At 37.0% G+C, this 24,926-nt stretch overlaps 1 protein-coding gene and 1 long non-coding RNA gene across 6 annotated transcripts in view; one reads left to right on the top strand and one right to left on the bottom strand.

Annotated features, from left to right (window-relative positions):
- Positions 1–20,407, bottom strand: part of LOC108351001 (uncharacterized) — a 28,955-nt gene extending 8,548 nt beyond the window's left edge. For 2 of the 3 annotated variants that reach the window (XR_001837998.3, XR_005504851.2), the window contains exons 1-2: positions 17,713–20,407; positions 844–905 (exon numbers count right to left, since the gene is read on the bottom strand). This is a non-coding gene — a long non-coding RNA (uncharacterized LOC108351001). The remainder of the gene's footprint in view (positions 1–843; positions 906–17,712) is intronic. The other variant, XR_010051865.1, reaches the window with a different exon arrangement.
- Izumo3 (IZUMO family member 3) lies at positions 17,906–20,584 on the top strand. Of its 3 annotated transcripts, none has more exons than XM_039111103.2 (7): positions 17,906–18,377; positions 18,516–18,590; positions 18,734–18,823; positions 19,022–19,039; positions 19,417–19,497; positions 19,854–19,927; positions 20,171–20,584. In XM_039111103.2, the coding sequence occupies exons 1-7, from the start codon at positions 18,146–18,148 to the stop codon at positions 20,273–20,275; spliced, it is 675 nt and encodes a 224-aa protein (XP_038967031.1). In that variant the 5' UTR covers positions 17,906–18,145; the 3' UTR covers positions 20,276–20,584. The 3 variants fall into 3 exon arrangements, 2 of the variants coding, with proteins under 2 accessions (XP_038967031.1, XP_002729548.1); XM_002729502.6 differs by having other exon boundaries at positions 19,854–19,944; XR_005504850.2 differs by lacking the exon at positions 20,171–20,584 and having other exon boundaries at positions 19,022–19,067; positions 19,854–19,911.
- Positions 20,585–24,926: the final 4,342 nt, after the last annotated feature.

The raw sequence follows: 24,926 nt of genomic DNA, 5'->3' as shown, positions 1-24,926 counted from the left end.
GAGATAAAATTAAGAGTCATTTGAAAGATAGTCTGAAAACTGAATAGAGTAGAAGCATCCTAAAATGTATACCAAAAGAACAAAGCAGTAAAATAACTTCTAATGACATTCTGCTATACTCATAGATTTGTACCTTATTTAGTCGTTGTCAGAGAAACTTCCACTTGGAACAGATAGGAACACCTAGGAATCACTCCTATTAATGCTCAGAGAACCCTTTCTAAAGAGGAGGCAAGCCCCTTCCTTCAGGTTCTTTCTCCTGTGACAGACAGCTAGCTAGTCTGCTCCCTGGAAGAGAGTATATCCTGAGACATACACACCAGAGAACCCTCTGCAATCTGAGCATTTGGTAAGAACACCCCCAATGCCCGCTTCTTTGATAAAGAAGCCAAAAATACACAATGGACAAAAGAAAGCATCTTCAATAAATTATTCTGGTCTAACTGACTGTCTATAGAAAAATGAAAATAGATTCATATTTCTTATAATGCACAAAGCTCAAGTCTAAGTGGACTAATGACCTCAACATAAATCCACGTATACTAATAGAAGAGAAAGTGGGAAAGAGCCTTGAACTCATTGAAACAGGGGGAAGTTTCCTAAACAGAATTCTAATGGCTCGTGCTCTAAGATCAAGATTTGATAAATGGTACCTCATGAAACTGGAAGCTTCTGTAAGGCAAAGGACATAGTCAATAAGACAAAGCAGCAATCTACAGATAGGGAAAAAAATCTTCACAAACCCCACATCTGATAGAGGACTAATATCCAAAATATATAAAGAACTCAAGAAGCTAACCATCGAACAACCAACCAAATCATAAAATGAGGTATAGAACTAACCTGATAATTCACAGCAGAAGAATCTCGAATGGCTGAGAAGCACCTTAAACATGTTCAAAGTCCTGAGTGATCAAAGAAATGCAAATCAAAATGATTCTGAGATTCCAACTAACACCAATCAGAAACGCTAAGATCAAAACTTCATGTTACCACAGATGTTTGACTCTCACCAATTTTTCAGGCCCCTGTGTTAATTATGCTGTTTGCTTTTGAGGGACTTGTACATACTTTTTCTTGTGTCCAGAATCTTCTGTGGACATTCTCTACTTTCATTAACTACTATTCATTGTTCAGATGTCAGTTGAAATTTATGTTTAAAAGAACATCTTTACCTTTTAGTATATCCAAGTAGGTTCAGATGTCTTAAAAAACCCAGTGTTCTTAATCTGTAGAAGCTTCATTTTAATCATTCACTTCCTTATATAAATTACATTGATGTTTCCCCTGAATCTCATTAAACTAAATGAATGTTGTTAGACCAATGGGTGAGATAAATGTAGTAAGGTGCATTTTGGTTATAAATTTCAATATTCTATTACTATGTTAATATTATTTAAAGAATATGCCATTAAAATGTTCATAACCTTCAAAGTCATGTCATTGTATTAATTATAAAAAGAAAAAGCATTGTATAATTCTATAAATGTTTATAAGAAAAGTGTGAGTACACAAGCTATATTTTATTATGTTGCTATGTGTTTGTTTTGTTTTGCTTTCACATGGATACGTCACTGTGCATGGCCTCAGATCACACCGGGAATATATAAGCAAATTATAATAGTAACGTTAGCTACATAAATGTGCTTACACGAAATTATTTTCCATGGGTTAAAGAGCCACTTGTTAATGTTAACTAACACAACACTGTGAAGAGTGTTATGTTTCCTTTCTGTGAAAAGTAGTAATATGATAATAGTGTAGAGGGATGGAGAACAGAGAATTGGCAGAGCTGCATTAAATCTGAGCTCTGCCATGGATTGGCTTTATCACACATGCAACCCTAACTTCTCTACAAATACAGAGGTCATAGATACTACAGAGAACCAGGAGGAAAATAGCATTAAATATAAAACCTTTTATTGCTAAAGTTTCTAAGAACCAATTAATTCCATGGTTTTGTCATCCTGAACAACACAATAAATTTAAGCAAAAAAATTATAAGAACACCAAGTGGATTTCTTTTCTTTTTGTCCAATGCTTGATGCCCACTTTCACCATAAACTATTATTTAAAATGTTAATAGAGGATGTGAGTTCTGTCTCTATTAACAGTTCTTCCTGGAGAATACTGCATTCTAAAATAAGCTGAGGTTCTTGGTGTAATCTCTTAAATATATAAAATTTAGTGCAATCTAATAGAGTCAGACAGTTAATATCAACAAGTTACTTTTGCTATATTACATAAATCAAAGGTTGGTAAATGCTAAGTAGTAATTCATCAAAGAAGAGGACCATTCAAATATAAATATCCTTCCGCAATGTGAAATTGTAAATATTTGTGTGAAGGAATTAAAGCTTCGTCTTCAAGACAGACTAATTGAAAGGTGGAAGCAAAATTATCAAATCTATCACAAAGATACTCTTATTTCTCCAATATAGTTCACACAAAGGTTAGCTGAAATCTAGTAAGCTATTGTGTTTCCCCATTAGCATGGTTATCTTTGTTGTAGACTATACACCCCTTAGGATATATACCTAGGACTGGTGTATAGCCAGGTTGCTATATGGCAGGTAAACTTCTAATTTTTAAAGAGACTTCCGAAACAACTCCAAACTGGCTTCACTAGTTTACCACCACCAGTAGTGCAAAAAATAGTTCTCTTTCCCCATACATCGATGCCAACATTTCTTATTGTTTATCTTCTCGATGGTGGCCTTTCTGACAAGGGTCAGATAAAAACTTAAAGTGGTTTTCAGTTGCTTGCAGAAGCCCAATACCCATGTGACCGCTGGAAAGGCCACCAGATTTGATGATTACTTCTAAACTCAGGATTACACAGGAAAATCTGATGAAATTTTGTGAACACTTTATATTACCCAAAATGACAAATAGAAAAAGGGGGTCATAGAGTAATGTTATGGGCAGAGATAAATGAAAGAAGGTGGAAGGCAGAGAGACCAAAAAACAAAGACCATTGTTATTGATAAGAAATATAATAAAAATACACAAAAAACTATTACAAGGTACAGATATAGAACAGACAATGCATGAATCCACAGCTAAAAATAATCTTATTTGTGCTCTATGGTCACATATCCCTTTGTTCAGAAAGTTAGCATTCTGTGCACCATTAGTGCTAAGTAAATATTTCATGAGGCAGTGGATAAGGAAGAAGGCAGTGTAAATTAAATGCCATAATGTTCTCTACTATAAGAAAACTAGGCTAAATTTGCTTAGTTTGTCCTCAGAGGGTACTTATTTCTTTCCAAAACCCTAAAATTGAGAATTGAGGTAGGTTTCTCATTTTAATGGGGTCTGATTGTGCTGCTCAATTATGTCCATATTAATATCTTATATAATAGTGGGTCTGGGTGTAGCCTGCTAAATTTTTTTAAGGACATTTTGAGAGTCAGATATTAGGATATTGCTCAAGTCTGTTGGGGATGTTTTAGCAAGACAGATACAGATCTTGGGCTAAGCTATCACAATAGGGAGTCCAGAGTAAAGACATAGGAGGACTTGCTGAGGTTAAATGGATTGGGAAAGGGATTAAGTGGTATCCCTTTGAATTGTATTTATGGGGAAAAAGAAAAATTATATTTGTAGAAGGTAAGAAAAGCTAATTAGGGTAAAGAGGAGGAGTACAGAAAGAGAATTGAGGGAAGAAATGAATGTTTGTAGATTGGAAAAGATTGGCAACTTCTGCCAGATGTGGAGTGAGTAAGATTGAAAATAAGAAAAACCATAGGATTTTGTTGCAAAAATACTATCACTTGTCACACCTCCTAACTTACATTCCATAAAGCATGTATATAATATTTCATTTTAGGTTAATCTCTAATATTTTAATTCTTGAACAGCATGATAGAAAACTGATACCATCATTGAAAGTGAAGAAGTTAAGCCGCAGAGAGACCCAGTGAGGTGTAAAGCATCTTTTGGTCACTGAATGAGAATGAAAGAAGCTGATTTGGTTGTGGAAATAACTGACATTTACTAAATCCTTTCACTTAAGAGATATCAGAAAAACTTTCAAGATATATGTTCATCAACAAGCCTGTTGTTTTATGACATTTCCCATATTAGAGACAATTACTTTACTTGCTCCATTTCAGATCCTCTGGTGTCTACCCAAAAAGATGCTTGCCCTTTTAGTTGCTATCCTTCTCAGTCAATTCACATTTATGTTGGGAGTAAACTAAACCTGCATGGACACATGTAGTTGCTGAGACGCAGTTCGCATGTCTGTAGACATGTGAGTTGAACTAAAATTCTTGCCCTTGTGTGAAACGTAAGCATTAACATTTTTTTCTTTTCTTGATTTTTAATGCTCAGTAAACAGATACCACAAGTTTTCCCAGTGAATCACAATGAGAAAATGACATATTGATCTTAAAAAGAGTCTGTAATTCATCTAACATATCAGGAGTATATTTTGTTCTTTATTTTTAATAATTTATACACATACATACACACACACACACATATATGTGTGTGTGTATATATATATATATATATATATATATATATATATATATATGCATGCATCATTACAATATGGTAGGCAGAGAATAGATAGCGTATGGGAGTCTGTTCTATTCTCTCACTATGTGTCCCCCAGAAACTGAACCCAGACTTGGCTGAAAGCAAATTTACTAAGACATCTTGTCAGTAGAGTATTATGTACTACAGCTCTAAACACTTTGCTACATTTCTAAGTAATTCCGCAAGAAAAGTATCTGTACGACTATCATCCTTTAAAAGTAGACCGATGATTCTTATTAAAATTATATATTAAATGTATCACAGAAAATGGTAGAATTCATTTGCTCATTGTTAAATCACTAAACATTTTATTTCAATCTAAGATGAACTGGGTGATTTCCATTTATCTTTATTACAGGAGTTTTAATTTGACCACATTGTTATTTTGAATATTTCTATTTAATGCTATATTTAAAGTTCATTGTCAAGTTAGTTAGTAATGATCAATGTGACTTTATAAATTTTACTACAGCAGCACCCAGTGAAATCTATGGTACTATTACCAATTTTTCTGTAGTAGATCTTATAATTGGAATTGCTGCATAGGTCAATGCCACATTTTGTTTAACTGTCTAACCTTTGCCTTTGTGGGCAACACATGTCATGCACAATTAAACGGTCTCTTCCATGTTATCAACCCCTTATGCACCTGTCCGCCAGATGTACCTCGAGAAGCAGAATTACATATTCAAATCTGTCAATCCCTCTCTTCATATTCCCAATATACACATATCCTTTTATAACCTTAATTACCATTTAGAATCTTCAAAGAACAATGCAAATTTGAAATAGTCTACCTTCAAGGGATAATAGGCAATGACTGTCAACCTTATTGTTGGGTAACCGCATGCTGTGGAAACTCTGGGTTTGAAGCAGGTTATGGGGAGAACTATATTTAGTGGTTGCTACATATAAAAGCATGAAAACCTTTTCCCTGTGAGTCTCTATTGACTGCTTACCCTTGTCTGTGCTTGTGTTTTGACAGTTGATGCTGGAAGTGGTCATACACCTAAATTGTTTCTTCAATAGCTGAGTGGGTTTTAAGAAGCCATCATTTAGAGCAGGCATTTTTTTTACTTCTGTGTTTTAAATATAATTTCAGTGGCTAACTTTAGCGGTTGATGTTATTGGTATAATGTAACTAAATGAACGGCCATGTTAAGAGTCAGCAAACTCTCTTCTCTCTAGAGTCTGTGGATCCATATGGTCAAGACTTCGATGTGTAACAAATAGAGGCACCCAAGTGAGGATGTTTCAATTCTGCTTAGAAGGGGGAAGGAAATAATCATGGGAGGCAAAGGAAGTAAGGGGCCTGGGTTAGAGAAGGGAGGGGGGATAGGAAAAGAGAAACAGGATCAGGTGTGGGATGGGTACAGGAAAGAAACCCACAGAGCCAAGAGAATGAATGGAAATAAGCAGATGGGAGGAGGGGAGGACTCCCTAGGAAGTACCAGAGACCCATGAGGTGAGAGACTCTAAGGACTCAATAAGGGTGGCCTTAGCCAAATGCCCAACATTGGCGAGGGGGAACTCAAAGAGCCCATCTCCAGTAGATAGACGGCCTAAACCGAGGTTCTAACCCACAGTCAAAATTTCTGAGCCAGAACTGTTCCTGTCTAAAAGAACTGCAGGGACAAAATTGGAGAAGAAACAGGAGGAAAGGTAATCCAATGACCAGACCAAGTTCAGATCTATCTCATAGGACAGCACCAAGGTCTAAGATGTTAAATAATGCCATGCATTCTACAATAATGCCAGATCAACACAGACAAAGACTAGACTTCAATAACAGCAAAAACAACAAAAAGCCAACATACTCATGGAAAATGATCAACTCTCTATTCAATGATAACTTAATTAGGGGAGAAATACAGAAAGAAATTGAAGACTTTCTAGAATTTAATGAAAATGAAGGCATTGCATACCCAAACTTATGGGACTTATTAATGAAAGCATTAATAAGAGGAAAATTCATAGCACTGAGTACCTTCATAAAGAAATTGGAGAGATCCTATGCTAGCAACTTAACAGCACATCTGAAAGCTCTAGAACAGAAAGAAGCAAACACACCCAAGAGGAGTAAACAGCAGGGAATTAATCAAACTTACAGCTGAAATGAGCCAATTAGAAACAACTGGAACTGTACAAATGATCAACAAAACTGAGAGCTGTTTCTTTGAGAAAATTAACAATATAGATAAACCCTTAGCCAAACTAACTAAAGGGCACAGAGACAGTATCCAAATTAACAAAACCATAAATGAAAAGGGAAACATAACAGAAACTGAGGAAATTTTAAAAATCCATCAGATCCTACTTCAAAAGTCTACACTCAACAAACTGGAAAATCCAGAGGAAATGGCTCATTTTCTATACAGAGAGCACATACCAGAGTTAAAAACAAGAGCAGGTAAACTTTCTAAATAGTCCCTTAACCCCTGCAGAAAGAGAAGAAATAATCAAAAGTCCCTGAACCTAGAAAAAAGGCCCAATGTCCAAGGCCAGATGGTTTTAGTACAGGATTCTATCACTCATTGAAAGAAGACATAATGGTAATACTTCTTAAACTATTCCACAAAATAGAAACAATAGGAATATTACCTAGTTTATACTATGAAAGCACAGTTATACTGATACCTAAGCCACACATAGACCCAACAAAGAAAGGGAATTTCAGAACAATTTTAATAATGAATATTGATGTAAAAGTACTCAATAAAATTCTGGTAAATTGAATACAAGAACATATTAAAATGATCATTCACCACCATCATGTTGACTTCAACCCAGGGATGCTGGGATGGATCAATATAGAGAAATCCATCAGTGTTATGTACTATATAAACAAACTGAAAGAAAAAAATTATGATCATCTCATTAGATGCTGAAAAAGCCTGTGAGAAAATACAACATCCCTTTATGTTAAAAGTCTTAGAAAGATCAGGAAATTAATACACATCCTAAGCATAATAAAAGCAATATACAGAAAACCAATAAACAACATCAAATTAAATGGAGAGAAACTTGAAACAATCCCACTAGAATCAGGGACAAGACAAGGCTACCCATTCTCTCCCTATTTATCTAACTTAGTTTTCAAAGTTCAAGTCAGAGCACTTAAAAAACAAAAGGAGATCAAAGGGATACAAATTTGAACCGAAGAAGTCAACTTATCACTACTTGCAGACGATATAATAGTATACATGAGTGACCCCAAGGATCCTACCAGAGAACTCCTACAACTGATAAACAACCTCTGCAAAATGGTTCAATACAAAATTAACTAAATAATTCAGTAGCCTTCATCTACTCAAAGGATAAACAGGCTGAGAAAGAAATTAGGGAAAAAACATCCTTCACAATAGTCACAAATAATATAAAATAACGGTGTGACTCTAACCAAGTAAGTGAAAGATCTGTATGACAAGAACTTCAAGTCTCTGGAGAAAGAAAACAAAGAAGACATCAGAAGATGAAAAGAACCCCCATGTTCATGGATCAGCAAGATTAACAGATAAAAATAACCATTTTTCCAAAAGCAATCTACAGATTCAACGCAATCCCCATCAAAATTTAAATTCAATTCTTCACAGAAATAGAGAAATTCTCAACTTCCCCTAAAATAATTTAATAACCCAGAATAGTGAAAACAACTCTCAACTATAAAAGAAGTTCTAGGGGAATCACCATCCTATCCTCAAGCTGTACTACAGAGTGAGAGTGATAAAAACTGCATGATATTGGTACAGAGAGAGACAGGTAGATCAATGTAATAGAATTGAAGACCCAGAAACAAATCCGCACACCTATGGTCACTTGCTCTTTGACAAAGAAGCTAAAACCATACAGTGGAAAAAAACTGCATTTTCAAAAATAACATGGTGCTGGTTTATCTGGCAGTCTGCATGAAGAAGAATTCAAATTGATCTATTTTTATCTTCTTTTACCAAACTCAAGTCCAAGTGTATAAAAAACCTCCACATAAAACCAGATATGCTGAGTCTAAAAGACGAGAAAGTGGAAAAGAGCCTGGAACATGTCAGCACAGTAGAAAATTTCCAGAACAGAATACCAATGGCTCAGACTCTAAGATCAACAATAAATAAATGGGACCTTACAAAACTGAAAAGCATCTGTATGGCAGTTGACACTGTCAGTAAGACAAACGGCAACCTACAGATTGGAAAAAGATCTTCATATACCCTATATCAAATAGAGAGCTAATATCCAAAATATACAAAGAACTCAAAAAAACTAGACTTCAGAAAACCAAATAACCCAATTAAAAATGGGGTACAGAGCTAAACAAAGAATTCTCCACTGAGGAATATCAAATGGCTGAGAAAGACATAAAGAAATGTTCACCTTCCTTAGTCATCAGAGAAATGCAAATCAAAATGACCCAGAGATTCCACCTCACACCAATCAGAATGGCTAATATAAAAAACTCCAGTGACAGCAAATTCTGATGAGGATGTGGAGAAAGAGAAATACTCCTCCCTTGCTGGTGGGATTGCAGACTGGTACAACCACTTTGGAAATCAATCAGGAAGTTCAGTTCATCAGAAGATTCAGAACAGTTCTACCTGAACACCTGACCATACTATTCCTGGGTATATACCCAAAAGATGCTCCAACATATAACAAGGACACACACTCCATTATGTTTATAAGCAGCCTTATTTATAATAACCAGATGCTGGAAACAATCCTGATATCCCTCAACAGAAGAATGGATTCAGAAAATATGGTACATTTACAAAATAGAGTACTACTCAGCCATTGAGAGCAAATTCATGAACGTTGTAGGTTAATGGATGGAACTAGAAAATGTCATCCTGAGTGAGGTAATCCAGACCCAAAAGGACACGCATGCCAAGTACTCACTGATACATGTGTATTAGCCCAAAAGCTCAGAATACTCACGAAACAACTCAAAGACCATATGAAGCTAAACAATAGGGAAGGCCATGTGGGTGCTTCAAACTCAACTTAGAAGGGGGAACACATTTATCATAATCATGGAAAGGAGGGAGGAAGGGATCTGGATGTAAGGGGGCAGGAAAAAAGGGGTTGGATCAGGTGCGTGAAGAAAAGGAGAGAAGTCTAGAGGGCCTTGAGAAGGAATGGAGATAAGTAGCAGTAAGGGGTTGTCAATTTGGGGCACCACTAGAAAGTCTCAGAGGCCAGAGATGCCAGAGGCTCTCAGGATCCATCAGTGACAATTTTAGCAAAAATACCCAACAGTAGGGAGACAGAACCTGAGGAGACCACTTCCAATAGCGATGGCCCCCAATAGAGGGACGGAGCCACCCAACAGTCTAAACATTTTAAATCCAGAATTGTCCCTGTTTAAAGGAAATGCAAGAACAAAAATGGAGCAGAGTTTGAAGCAAAGGCCATCCAGAGACCACCCCACGGTGAGATTCATTCCATCTGAAGACATCATCCCAGACACTATTGCTAACGTCAAGATATGCTTTCAGACAGGAATCTGGTATGGCTGTCCTATGAAGGACTCTGCCAGTACCTGAATAAAACAGATGCAGATACACAAAGCTAACCACTGGGCAGAACCCTGGATCCCAGTGGAGGGGATAGGAGAAGCAATGAAGGAGCTGAAGGAGATTGCGACTCCATAGGAAGAACAATAGTATCAATTAGCCAGACCCCACAGAGCTCCCAGGGACTAAACCACCAACCAAAGAGTACACATGTACAGGTCCATGGCTCCTGCTACATATGAAACAGAGAACTTGTCTCATCTGGACCAGTGGGAGGGAAGGTGCTTGGTCCTACAGAAGCTTGATGCCCTAGACAAGGGGGATGATAAAGAGGTGAGGCAGGAGTGCCTAGGTGGGCAGTAGATTAACCTCTGAGAGGCAAAGGGGAGGGGAAAGGGGGTAGTGAATTCGTGGAGGGGAGACCTGATATGGAGATAGCATTTTAAATATAAACAAAATGGAGATAGCATTTTAAATATAAACAAATAAAATAATTAAGAAAAAATAAAATAAAAATAATTAAAAGAAACATGAATGCATAAAAGTGGTGTGTGTGTGTGTGTGTGTGTGTGTGTGTGTGTGTGTGTGTGTGTCTTATGTTAGTGGGTGTGTAGGTGGTGTGTTCACACAGCATATGTACATGTAGCCAAGTGCTTATGTGGAGGTCAGAAGAGGACATTAGGTGTTTCATTTTAGCAGTTTCTACATTATTCCTTTTAGATGGGTCCCTCAGTAAAACATAGCCCAACAATACATCTGTTTCTATCCCATTCCACCCATAGAGAACTACAGTTAGGGGAGAAAGCCTAACTATATATGGCTTTTATGTGAGTTCTGGGATTTGACTCAAGTCCTCATGCTTTTGTAACAAGCTCTCCTCTTATCCACTGAGACATTTTCCAACCCCAATTTACCATTGCAACATGCATTTCACTGCCTTTTACATCCAACTTTTTTACAGTTTTATTTTCAGAGACTAGCCACAATGATATTAGGGGAAAACCAAAAATGCCCAGGTAAAACCCTCATCCACTCATCTTTAGACAGTGCTTCAGCACCAGTAAGCCTCTGTTGATTAACTTTAGAGTGTGCCTATTTGGGAAAGATTTAAAACAAAATAGGAATATTGCAATAAGACGACATACCCTTTTTCATTCCTTTATAGGGCATTTTGAAAATGTTAAAGTAGCGACTCAATTGTTTTCTCCCTAATGTCCTATTTTTTTTTGTGGACTATGTGGAGATTAATAGCAGCCCACAATAATCTGTTGTCTTTTGTTGGGGGAAAAACTATGCTGCTGTTTCTGGAAAGAAATAATTGGTATGTAGCTTATAGAGTCGATGGCTGAATTTAATGGAGCATAAAGGGGTGTATCTCTTATGAAGGAGGCATATTATCCGTTTAAACAGCTTCCAGTCTTGCACATAAATTAGACCTTCGACAAGCTTTGGAGAAAGGGAAACCACACAGCAGTGAATTAACATGCATGCATAATCTTAACAAAGAAACTGTCTCTTTTTAAAAGAAGAGAAAGACTCGGTGTCTCTGTTACAGTTGGAAATCTGAAATTAATTATTGACTTTTCCATATTGTTTGCAGTCACTTTGTTTGCCCATTTAGTGTAGAATGTATATATGGTAATTGTTTTACGGGAGCTCATAAAATTGAAACTGCAAATGAGATAGTGTATGAGCAATTTATTGCATATGCCCTTAAGACTCAGAACCTAACTTGGTATAAAGGAAAAGTGGTCAATGCATTGCTTTTTCAAGGTCTTTTGTGAGGGGGAGAAGAGAGAGAATATTTCAGAGTATTTTCACAGTGAAATTCTCAAATAGCTGCAATTGAAAACCATCTCGTATTTTTATGGAAAACATTCATCGTTTAGAAAACTGATTTATAGTGGTACCTAAGATTTACCTTGGTGGACATGTTTATGCTAAGAATGACAGAATAAATTGTGGACTACATTACTAATAAAAATTATATTTACTGTAGATAATACAATATTTTCCATACTCTTAAAATCACACACACACACACACACACACACACACACACACATACACACTTAGAAAATCACAAACTTAAATTGTTTTAAAAGCAAACTTAAATAACAGTTAATAAGATGAAGACTTTTTCAAAGGTACCTCTTTCAAATAAGACAAAACCATAAGTATGATCTTTAACCTTCTGAAATTCCAAGGTTCCTGTTATAGTTATGAATAACAATTAAATCTTGTGCTTCATCCCACCATCATCTATTTTCCTCTTAACTGAAACATCATATCCTGACCATGTCTCATTAAGATTCCTCATTTTGGAGGAAGGCGGCCCTGTAAGAGAACCAGCAGTCTCAATTAACTTGGACCCCTGAGAACTCTGAGACACTGCATTACCAAGCAGGCAGTATACACTAGTTGATATGGGGTCCCCAACACATACACAGCAGAGGACTCTTGGGTCTGGGCTCAGTCAGAGTAGATGCATCTAACCCTCAAGAGACTGGAGGCCCCAGTTTAGAGATCTGGCTGGGGTTGGTGGGGTGGGGACGCTCTGGTGGAAACAGTGGGGCAGGGAGGAGGTATGGGATCTGGAACAATAGGAGGGTCGGTACGGAGGAGAATAAAATCTTTAGTGTGTAAGAATAATATTAAAAATGGATTATTTCCTTTTATTTCTTGATATTACTTTTATTTATTCAAATATTCCCAGATTAAACAACATATCTTAATCATTATCTACTCCACTGTCCTCAACTTCTATGACTTTTTGCTCAGTACATCCCCTTCTCAACTTCATAACCTTTTTGCAAAAGTATCTATATTATGATATATATATATATATGTGTGTGTGTGTGTGTGTGTGTGTGTGTGTGTGTGTGTGTGTGTGTCTTATTAACTCTTTCTACCTACAAATTTTCCACATGCCTAGGTTCCTCTAACAACTAAATATCTTGCTCTTTTTCTTCATAAATCATTGGGGATAATTAGAGCTTCCAGGTATAAGGCCATTCACTGGAGAATAGGCAATCTATCAGAGTCCACACACATGAAGGAAATAGACTCTTTCCTAATGGCTATCAATTGACCATAGCTCTCATCTAAGGGTTGTGGCCATGTGGGCCCTTTCCCATCTTTCTTAACTGTTGATTGGCTTGATCTTGTTCAGTTCTTCTGTAGGCAGCCACAGGTTCTGCTAGTTCATGACTACTGTGGTTCTGTCTTTCTAGAAAATGCTATTTCACAGCAGATCTCTCTAACCTCTCTATGTCTTACCCTCTTACTAATACTCTTCCTTGATGATCTGTGAGACTTGGGTGAATGATATAACATCTCATTTGTGGTTGAGAGATCCACAATCCCCTTTATTTGTACTTTGGCTGGCTATTAATCTATGTGGTAATTACAGTCCACTGCATTTGAAAATTTCTTTGGTAAGGGTTGTGTCCAGACTAACCTATAGGAATAAGTACAAGGATTGAAAAAGATGTTTGATTTTCAGCCCTCATAGCAGGATAACACTAGTATGTTATTCTCCTTAGATGAAAGTTCTTGGTTAGGTTTCAAGTACTAGGAATGAGATCACCTCTTTGAAGATTCCAACTACTATGCAAAGGGTCATGAATATGAAACCATATACTCAGACATGGACAATCAGTTTGTAGCCATAGCCCAAAGAAAAGTGATTCTTCTCCCAGCGGCTATCAACCACTATTAGATCCCCACATAGAGAGGAGGCCTTCTGAGATCTTTTAGAATTTTAACTAGCTTGATCTTCTGCAAGTCTGTTAGAGATAACCAAAGATGCTATAATATGATCTGTGCAGCAGACAAGTCATAACCAGAAGCCACCACTACACAATACTCATCCCCATCCTCCAAGTCTTACAGTCTTTCTGCCCCCATTACCTTTGATATTTCCTGGGCATTTGGATGAGGCAGGGACACAAGAAGACCATTTCTGAAAGTACTGCTACATGCAATTATCAGAGGAACTAACAGCAAAAGAACTTTCCTTTATCAGAACTACCATTTGTTTAGGTCTCTGTTCTTGCTAACTTGAGACACTAGTTAATTTTATGCATCTAGACTGGAAAATGTTCAGGAAACATTTTGGTATCTGGTGAAGAAAATGAATTTGAAAACAGACAAATTGAAGTTATGCTCCCAAGTCTTCTTTCCCCAATATATGATTTTCTACATGGCCCCTAGTTTCTCTAAGTATCAAAGTTGTATTTTCTAAAATGGAGAAAGTAATGCCTTAAATGTAAATATCAATGTTTTGTATTAGCAAATCATCTCATGCTCACACTTCCCCTCAGGTACATCTCTCCATATATGAGTATCTCAAATCAATAACTCATGTACCCTCTCTGTGTTTTCTGTAGCCCTTCTAATACATCTTCCTTTTTAGGACCTTCATTTTTACTCTACAGCTTAACTTCTAATGTTTGTATTTATTTCCCATTATTTCTTCCCTTTATCTCAATAGCACCAACATTTTCTTTAGTTCATATTTGGTGGAGGGAGTTTTGCCAGAGACATATTCCTTCTTGGACTTTTAGGCTATCCACAACAATTCATACATGAGAACTGAATAACAATGGAGAGGTATAGAGACAATTAGACATTTTACCTATGAAATGTCTGGCATACAGTACATATTTCAACACATCATACGCTTACAGTGTTCCCTAGAATGATAGTTTATAATATAGATAATATAAATTAATGATTCTAATTCCATATTGTAATCAGGATGTGGTTACGATAAAAGAGACTCGGGAGCTAGAGAGATGACTCAACTGATAAAAACGCTTACTGCTCTCAGAAAGTAAATTTGATTTTCAGCACTCATGTGACAGCTCTTAACTGCTTGGGAGTACATTTTCAAAGGATCTGATGGTGTCTTTTGAACCTTCTTCTGACCTATATGTCCTCAAGCATATGTATAATATATATATAAACTTATGCTGGCTAACACATATACACATAAAAATAATTTTTAAAAATCTGAAAAAGGAAACAATATTACTTGTCATTCTTTTAAGGGTCTTGTAAATATAGGAAGAGAAAACAATACAGTAGATTCCATTGACTTCTATTTATCATTAAATGTACATACAACCATAGGTTTTTTTTTTAAATAAAAATTGTTCTTCCAATTGTAAAACTTCAAGGCATTAAATGATTAGTAACACAGATCAAATGCTACAAACAGCTATCAGGAATGAGAACTTCTAAATATTACTGTTATAGTACATTAACAAGTATTCACAAAGATCCACGTAAGAATCACAAATTAGTAAATAAATTCTTGGTATAGCGTGGAGACACACGTAAGTTTGTGTTTTATATTCTACTTTCAGCAAATATTGTGTACAGCTGGCTAACCTAAAACTTTGTACAAATGAGAAACAATTGTTTATTTCATGCCAACCCAAACTAATATTAACATAATTAACCTAGAATTTAAGCACTTACATTAAGTCATAAGTATTTTTATTTTAATCAACTACTGTGCTCATTATGCTATTAATTAATTTCTAAACAACTCCTTTTGCAAAGTTCAAGTGTTTTTTATTTATGAAACTCTACGAACTATTCCAAGATAATGATTATTTTTGCATATGCTACAGCAGGGTATTCTCATACCTGGCTTCAAGGCCACAAATATTTCTTCCCCTCATTCATTCATTCATTCATTCATTCATTTAATTTATTTATTTACTTATTTATTTATTTATTTATTTATTTATTTATTTATTCACTTTACATCTCAATCATAGACTCCTTCCTCCCATTCTTTCCTCATACAGCCGCTTCCCCACCTCCCTCCCATTCTCCTCTGAAAAGGGGGAGTCCCTCCTGGGTGTCACCCCACCCTGGCCCATCAAGTCAATACAGGACTAGGCTCATCCTTTCCCATTGAGATCAGACAAGGTGGCTCAGTTAGGGGAAAGGGATCCAAAGGCAGGCAACAGATTTGTGGAGAGTCTCTACTGCCCCGCCACTGCTCCAGTCGTTGGGTACCAGCATAAAGACCAAGTTGCACATTTGCCACATATGTGTAGAGGAGTCCCCAAGGGTCTGTGTTAGTTGACTTTATTGGTCTTTTAAAATATTATTGGGACTGCCTTCCTAGTTCATTGCTTCTGCCTCTACAATGTGTAACTCAACCCTTGCCATTTTGTCCAGGTACAATTGCCTGCCCAGAATATGTTGTCTAAAACACCTGCTTAGATTTCAAGGATGGAACTCCACCCTTTACTCGGTTTTAAGTATGTATAGAATGTTATGATATGATGTAATATTAGTGGTAGCCTATGTAGAAATGGTAGGGAGATAAAAAATAAACATGTGAAATAAACTCAGTATTTTAATAAAGTAAAAAAGAAGTATTATTAGAAGAGCTGCATCCCTTTCTTCATGGCTAGTCGATTTCTTTTTCTAGCAGAAGTTTCAGTAAGTGTGCCAAAGACCATCTGGTCCACAAAGCTTAAAGTTTGTCCTGCATGTCCCTCCACAGAAGACCATGCTGCATATCTGCTACATATGCCAAAGTTTGTTTTCTAGTCATCGTTTAATTCCATTAGCTCTCTTGGATTCAGACCTTAATATGTAATATCTGTATGATTCTTTAGAAATGAGATTGTCTAATCAGAAAATGTAAAACCAGAACAAATTTTTATTTTCAGAGAGTAATAAAAGTAATTTGAACTGGATATCATCTCCTGAAATTTCAAATTAAAACAGATTATTTTGTTTTATTTTAGAATTTGAATACTATTAGATAATGGAGTATACAAGATTTGGAGCCAAATGGACCTGAGTTTGAACCCTACCCATAACCAGTAAATTGTATGGCCAGGGAAGATTTCTACATTTCTGACCCTCAGATTCTTCTCTATTAAATGAAGAAAGCAGTTTCTAGAAGCAATGTTTACTTATGAGGGTATATCACCATCCGTCTGAAGGCCTTGTGTAGTACTTGGACACACGGTAAGTATATAATTCATAGTAGTTATTCTAATTTCCTCTATAAAATCCACTCCTTGACTCCATGGTATCATAGCTATAAATTTTATTACCAGCCATTCCTGCTTTCCAGGAGGTAACAGCTACATAAACAATGCATAAATAAAACACCTAACCAATCCTCTTAGAAAAAAACTGCCTTAATTACTATAAAGAACTAAGAACATTTTTAAATCAAAGACCTCATAAACTGAAGGAAAAGTTGACTTGTCTGTGATTCATGTAAGTGGTCCAAGACAAAAGTCCATGATAACTGCATTTACATTTTTACACGTGAAATATTGTAGCATCAGTACTTCAGGCTGCATGTGCTCTGGTACTCTAAATATGATTAGATTCCCAATTATTACTACAGACTCCACATCTCCTATACTACATCCATTCTCTAAGTCCACTGAAAATAATATGATAAAATGATATTTAAAATGGCTGAAGGAATAATTCCACAAAAACAAGTATTCTAAAATTTCTTATACATTGTAGGAAATTTTATTACAGAAATTAAATTACAGAACATTTATCAACTATAACTGCTTATAAATGTCCATTGCTTAAAATAACATGGCTAACGAGAAGGAAACGAGACCCAAACCATTCAAATATTCCTGGCATGTCTTACCTCCTAGATGATAAGTATGGGTTGAACTCTAAGGTCTTATGAAATCCCTTCCATCATCTGTGTCTCTTATTAAGTTACAAGAGATAACAGATCAGATAAGTCTTACACACAGAGAACTAAAGAAATCTTTTCTAGATATCTCCTGGCACAGAACTCTGCTTGTGTGAGCTCAAGGCTTTTCTCTCTGTGTTCTACACTCAGAACTCAGGTAACTACTCTCCAGCCAGCAGTTCCCTCTCTCTGGAATGAAGGATAAATGTCAGAAAACTACTGAAGATCCTTAGGGAGATGAGATTCCCTAAAATTTGGATGGAAAAGGAGGAGAAAATGTACTCAGAATATCCAAGACAATGATCTCATTCCTGGATTTTTGAAGAAGAGGGAACCAGTTGCCAAGACAACCAGTGTTGGGAGAAAGGGGTGGGGCAAGGAAATGAGAGACCTATGGATACTTCTGTTTTTACCTCTGTTCCTGGCAGCCTTTCATGGGGTCAAGGGCTGTTTGGAGTGTGACCCCAAATTTACAGAGGATGTTAGGATCTTGTTGGAAAACCTGGTACCTCTAGAAGTTCCTGAGAGAAATCAACTGCTGGAAAGGCAGCATAAGGAGATAACCCATATAAGCTCCAAGGTCTCTCACAAGGATAAGATGCTTCGGTTGTTGGGTGAGGGAAACGAGTCCTGAGAAATGGGGAGGTTAAAGGGGGATGGGAGGCATGGGACAAAACAAGTGGGTCCAATCCATATCCTTCAAAGATATGATTATTGCCTCCCCTACACATACTTTTCTCTTTCCTGTGTAGCTGTTCGAAATGTTGTCAAATTGAGAGTATGGCTGAAGGATGAATTTTATAGACTGGGCAATGAAACATGGAAAGGTAAGGCACTGCCTCACTGTTAAAGCTTTTATGGTGCAAACAGGTAAAGAGGAAATTTGACTAGGGATAACAAAGCAATATAACGGGCTTAAATTCTGAAACAATCACCCTGATTGCTGGTGTCACGTCCATTTCTCTTTTAGGAGTCTTCATCATTCGAGGCAAGCTTCTGGCGGTCCGCCAAAACTTGGAGAACAAACTGACACAAATACTAAAGAACTTCTCTGAAGTTGGTAATGAGACATTTCTGTCTAAACAGCATTAAAATTATGTCAGAGAGCTGACCTATGGGGTGAGAAGGGGAATGAGCATCCAGGTCAGACGGGTTTAGGTATAGTGCGAAGTGAAGAGACAGCAGGAGTAAGATGGGTATTGATGTGGCACAGTGAGGGTGAGTCTGAGCTCATCGGATCTTTTTGATTCTCTTTCAGCTTGTTCAGAAGATTGCAGTGAGTACAGTACATGGGACGTCTAGAGGTTTCAGCCCATCTCCTTTCTCTGTTTGCTCTTTTCTCCCAATTCTTAGAGTCGTAGAGGAAATATCAATAACATCTGATGACAAAACTAGGCATATACAATTTCTGTATTACCCCACATTTTGAAGAGGTACTGACCCACAGCTCCAACGTGAGCTATGGCATCATTGCTCCACTTCGCCCACAGCCAAATATTTATAACTTTGAATTTTTAAGAATCTTGATTAGTAGAGAAAGGATTCCAAGAAATGTAACTTAAGAGTCCTGAAATGTCCAAGATTTAATCTCTATTCGTGAGCTAAGGAGAACCCTTGCTATGACCCTTTATGATTATATTTTTTCTTTGCCAGTTGTAACTGAAGGTCCTGTCCTTGATTGTTGGACCTGTCTTCGAATGACCACCCGGTGTTTCAGAGGAGAATATTGTCAAGGTGATGGGGGGGCAGGTCTCAAGGAACTGGATGGCCCACTACCTTTTTATTTGCATACTTTTAATGAAGCTTACAGTACTGCTAAAAAGGGGAACCAAGGCTAAAATAAAATGCTTAGTAAAAGATTAAACTTAAACAACTTAGAATAAAGCCAGTGGGACCAGGTAAGAATGAATACGGCTGGATGTTAGACTCCGCCTCAGAAGGTATTAGGGCTAAAGGACAGCAAGTAACAGTTTTCTGGAGGGATCTAACACAAGGAATTGAAGAATGGTGATATCCATTCTGCAGAAAACATCATAGTAACAACTTCCCTCATTCCAAACTCATTTTCTCTATTTCCTTTTATCTTCTAGATGATGACCCAAGGGAGGCTGAAAATCGAGAGATTTCACTCTATTTGATATTTACAGCAGAAGCTGTCATTTTGGCAAGTGCTGTGCTACTGTGAGTTTTCCCCCATCCAAGCATTACTTTGCAAAAGAGAGTGTTATGTCTAAACTCCCTTCTCCCTAATGGAAAGGAGGAAAAGGGAAAAACCACACACACAAGCTGGATGGGAATGAGAGAAGGAACACAGAGTAATCCAAAAGTAAAAGAAAATAATTGCATTGATATTTTTTTAAATACTGCTTTTTAACTTGAATTACGGATTGTCATATCTCTACTCCAGATTCCATGTTTGTGTCACACATCGGAGGAAAATGAGACAAATACGAAGGACTTTGAAGACATATTTGGAGAAAAAACTAGAAGAATTAGTGGAAATAATATATAAAGATGAGAAAAAGGATTCGGAATTTGGGAAATCAAATACACAGTCTCTGACAGGACAGCCTCCAAATGCTGAGTCTGAAATGAAAACTGGGACCTGAGTTCCTGAGTGGTCAGAAAATCACAGCACCTTAAACTGGAATATAGCTTAGGGATTCTCCAGTGAACATCCTCACTGACATCCCAAGACCATGGATGAAATGAGAGGGAAAATGATTTATCCTGAGTTATACAGAAGAGAAACTGCTATGCTGCAATAAACACAAGAAACAATACGCATGTGATAATAAAAATGTATTGTTACTCTTATAAATGGCAGTGATAAGGCCACTTTCCATGTTTACAAATCTGAATTTTATTTCTATTGCTATTTTTCCATATCTACCTTCAGTATTATTGTAGATGTTTACCTAGATAACAGATAATGAATTTTTATCATAGTTTCATAAGCACATACATATGTGTAAAATAAAATTCAAAAATGCTAGTAGTGAGTAGCTGGGGTTTGTCCCTATCATTTCCTTCTGAATCCCTCTATCAAGACAAAGTTACTTACTTTCCCCTTTTCATATGTGTGTGTGTTTTCATGTGTTTGCTCGTGTGTGTGTTTGTATGTGTGTGTGTGTGTGTGTGTGTGTGTGTGTGTGTGTGTGTGTGTGTGTAGGAATGCTAGGACTCTCCTGAGATTACTATCTCACATGTATCTTTGAGGTTTCTCAGTCAAACCAATGAGTTGTTGCCAACATGACTTGTCTTGCTAGGAAGCTGTCCCCAAGACCCCCTTTCTCAGATTTCTAAGGCATGAATTACAGGAGACCTGTCACTCTCACACAGTATCTTCTTGGGTTCTGGGGGTCCAAACTCTGGTCTTCCTACTTTCACAATAAGCACTTTATTCACTAAGACATCTCCACAGCCCAGAAGTTTTTATTCCATGATATTTTTATTGAATACCATCATATCACTATATATTATCTTAATTGCCATATATATATATATATATATATATATATATATCTCAAAAGTGCCTTACTAAACTCTCAACTTATAAGTAGTCACTATTGTCTCAATAGAGCTGAAGATGTATGTATGTATGTATGTATGTATGTACTAACAGTATGCAAGCTATGACAAATTCCTTTGATTTGCAATTTATGCTTATCAAAACCACCAGAATAGTATTAATGAATAAGGACATAGTTATGATAGATTAATAAAAACTGTAATAGTGGATTACTGTCTTAACATACTCTTGATTATGTTGCTAGTACATAACAAAGCCTGGACTAGAGCATAAGCCTACTCAGCTCTAAAAGTCAATAACTTTCCCTTGTTCTTTGCCTCCCTTTATTCTGTAAGCTTGTATCAGAGGAGAAGCAACACAGTTTAACAGCAGGAAATAAATATCAAATCTCTTAATTGAGCAGTGTGTGCAGGTGTTTCGACCATATATAGTGAATAAGTTTACAGTACTAGGCATGAATCCCTTCCTGTTAAGAAGGCCTGAATAGGGCTGGGGATTTAGCTCAGTGGTAGAGCGCTTACCTAGGAAGCGCAAGGCCCTGGGTTCGGTCCCCAGCTCCGAAAAAAAAAAAAGAACCAAAAAAAAAGAAGGCCTGAATACCAATTAGACAGCCATTGTTTACCCCAAGGATGTAAGTGCCACTATAGAAACGCTTAAAACATTTTGCTATTCTGGAAACATTTGTAATTCGCAGGAAGTAGAGTCTGACAGGACAATTAGTTGCTTTTCTCCTTTGGGTGACCTGAAGCTTCTTTTCTGAAAACTAGCTCCCATGGTGCTAGTATATGTCATTTATTGAAGGTGTCTACACTGACTTCACATTGAGTCAGAAAAATGTAATTTTTAATATTGTATTTATTAACTCTTTGAGATTCTTTTTACAAGTAGGTAATGGTCACCCATTCCTTAACTCCCCCAGTTCCACCAATACCACTATACTTCTCAACATTTTTACCACCACCAGTGGCTGCTGCCTGTTTTTTACAAACCCATCAAGTCCAACTTATGCTGCTCATGGTAATTGAACTTACCGGTGGCTATAGTCTTAGAGAAAGCTGTCTTCCCTTCTTCCAGAAGCTACTAATTGCCAAAATCATATATATATATATATATATATATATATATATATATATGTATATATATATGATGAATGTATAATATATTTCAGGTTTTATTTACACTTCAAATGTTATTCCCTTTCCCGGTTTCCTGTCATAAGCCCTCTACCCTATCCTCCTTCCCTTCTTCTATGAGGGTGTTCCCTCTCCCCAACAAACCTCATTTCCTGACTCCCCACCCTGATATTCCCCTACACTGGGGGTGGGTCCCGTCTTGGCAGGACCAAGGGTTTCTCCTCCCATTGGTGCCCAACAAGGCCATCCTCTGCTACACATGCAGCTGGAGTCATGGGTCTGTCCACATATACTCTTTGGTTAGTAGTTTAGTTCCCGGGAGTTCTGGTTGGTTGATATTGTGGTTCTTATTGGGTTACAAGCCCCTTTAGCTTGTTCAATCCTTTCTCTAATTCATCCAAAGGGGGTCTTGTTCTTAGTTTAGGGGTTTGCTGCTAGCATTCACCTCTATGTTTGTCACGCTCTGCTGAGCCTTGCAGGAAATAGCTATATCAGGCTTCTGCCACCATGCACTTCTTGGCTTCATCACACACACACACACACACACACACACACACACACACACACACACACACGTTACTGGATGCCCAGGTGATGCAGGCTCTGAATGGCCATTCCTTCTGCTCCAAACTTTGTCTTCATATCACCTCCTATGAATATTTTTGTTCCTCCTTTAAAGAAGAACTGAAGTATCTGTATTTTGGTCATCCTTCTATTTGAGCTTCATGTGGTCTGTGGATTGAATCAGGTAATTTGAGCTTTTGGAGCTAATATCCACTTATCAATGAGTGTATACCATGGGTATTTTTTTTTTATGATTGGGTTACCTCACTCAGGATGATATTTTCCAATTCCATCCATTCGCCTATGAATTTCATGAAGTCATTTTTTGATGGCTGAGTAGTACTCCATTGTGTAGATGTACCACATTTTCTGTATCCATTCCTCTGTTGAATGGCATCTGGGTTCTTTCCAGCTTCTGTCTATTATAAATAAGGCTGCTATGAACATAGTGGAGCATGTGTCTTTGTTGTATGTTAGAGCATCATTTGGGTATATGCCCAGGAGTCATATAGCTGGGTCCTCAGGTAGTACAATGTCCAATTTTCTGAGGAACCTCCAGACTGATATCCAGAGTGGTTGTACCAGCTTGCAATCCCATCAACAATGGAGGAGTGTTTCTCTTTCTCCACGTTCTTGGCAGCATTTGTTGCCACCTGAGTTTTTTATCTTAGCCATTCTGACTGGTATAAGATAGAATCTAAAGGTTGTTTTGATTTCCATTTCCCTGATGACTAAGGATATTTAACAATGCTTTAGGTACTTCTCAGACATTTGATATTCTTAAGCTGAGAAGTCTTCGTGAATTTTCCCTAGTGCCCATCGCTGAAGGTTCTTCCCCACTTTTTCTTCTATTAGCTTGAGTGTATCTGGTTTAATGTGGAGCTCCTTGATCCACTTGGACTTAAGCTTTGTACAGGGTGATAAGAATGAGTTGATTTGCATTCTTCAGCATGCTGACCTCCAGTTGAATCAGCACTATTTGTTGAAAATGCTATCTTTTTTCCACTGAATGGTTTTAGCTTCTTTGTCAAAGACCAGGTGACTATAGGTGTGTGGGATCATTTCTGGGTCTTCAAGTCTATTCCATTGATCTACCTGCCTGTCTCTTTAACAATACCATACAATTTTTTTTTATCACTATTGCTCTGTAATACAGCTTGAAGTCAGGGATGGTGATTCCCCTAGAAGTTCTTTTATTGTTGAGGATGTTTTTCACTATCCTGGGTTTTTGTTATTCTAAATGAATTTGCAAATTGCTCTTTCTAACTCTATGAAGAATTGAGTTGTTATTTTGATGGGGCTTGCATTGAATCTGTAGATTGCTTTTGGCAAAATGTCCATATTTACTATATTATTCCTGCTAATCCATGAGCATGGGAGGTCTTTCCAGCTTCTGATCTCTTCTTCAGTTTCTTTCTTCAGAGACTTGAGTTCTTGTCATACAGATCTTTCACTTGCTTGGTTAGAGTCACACCGAGTTATTTTATGTTATTTGTGCCTATTTTGAAAGGTGTCATTTCTTAAATGGGGGTAAGACTTTGTGAGTCATTTCCCTTTTCAAGCTTGGATCTAGTCTGGTTTCAGCTTGCCCAGGTGTTGTCACACATCCTAAGAGTTAATATCTGCAGCTGCACTGTTTTGCCAAAAGGATATTTTTCCTTATAATTATTCATTTTTGGCTCTTACACTTTCTCTACCCATTCTTCTTAAATTATACTTGAGCTTGGAGTGGCAGACAACATAAAAGTTGTGGTTAGGATTGAGAATTCCACAGTATTTTCTCTGTACCTACTCTAGTTTTGATTCCCTGTATTAATGGATCAGGAAATAGAAGCTTCTCTAATGAGAATTGATTCTTTAATCCAAAGACATGAAAATAAATCATTATTGTCATTATCTGTCAGAATAATAATAATAGATTTTTCTCTTCAGCC

Source organism: Rattus norvegicus, chromosome 5 (genome assembly GCF_036323735.1).
Source record: "Rattus norvegicus strain BN/NHsdMcwi chromosome 5, GRCr8, whole genome shotgun sequence".
Taxonomy (NCBI): Eukaryota; Metazoa; Chordata; class Mammalia; order Rodentia; family Muridae; genus Rattus; species Rattus norvegicus.
Note: the sequence above shows the minus strand (reverse complement) of the source record. Positions and strands in the feature narration are given on the sequence as shown.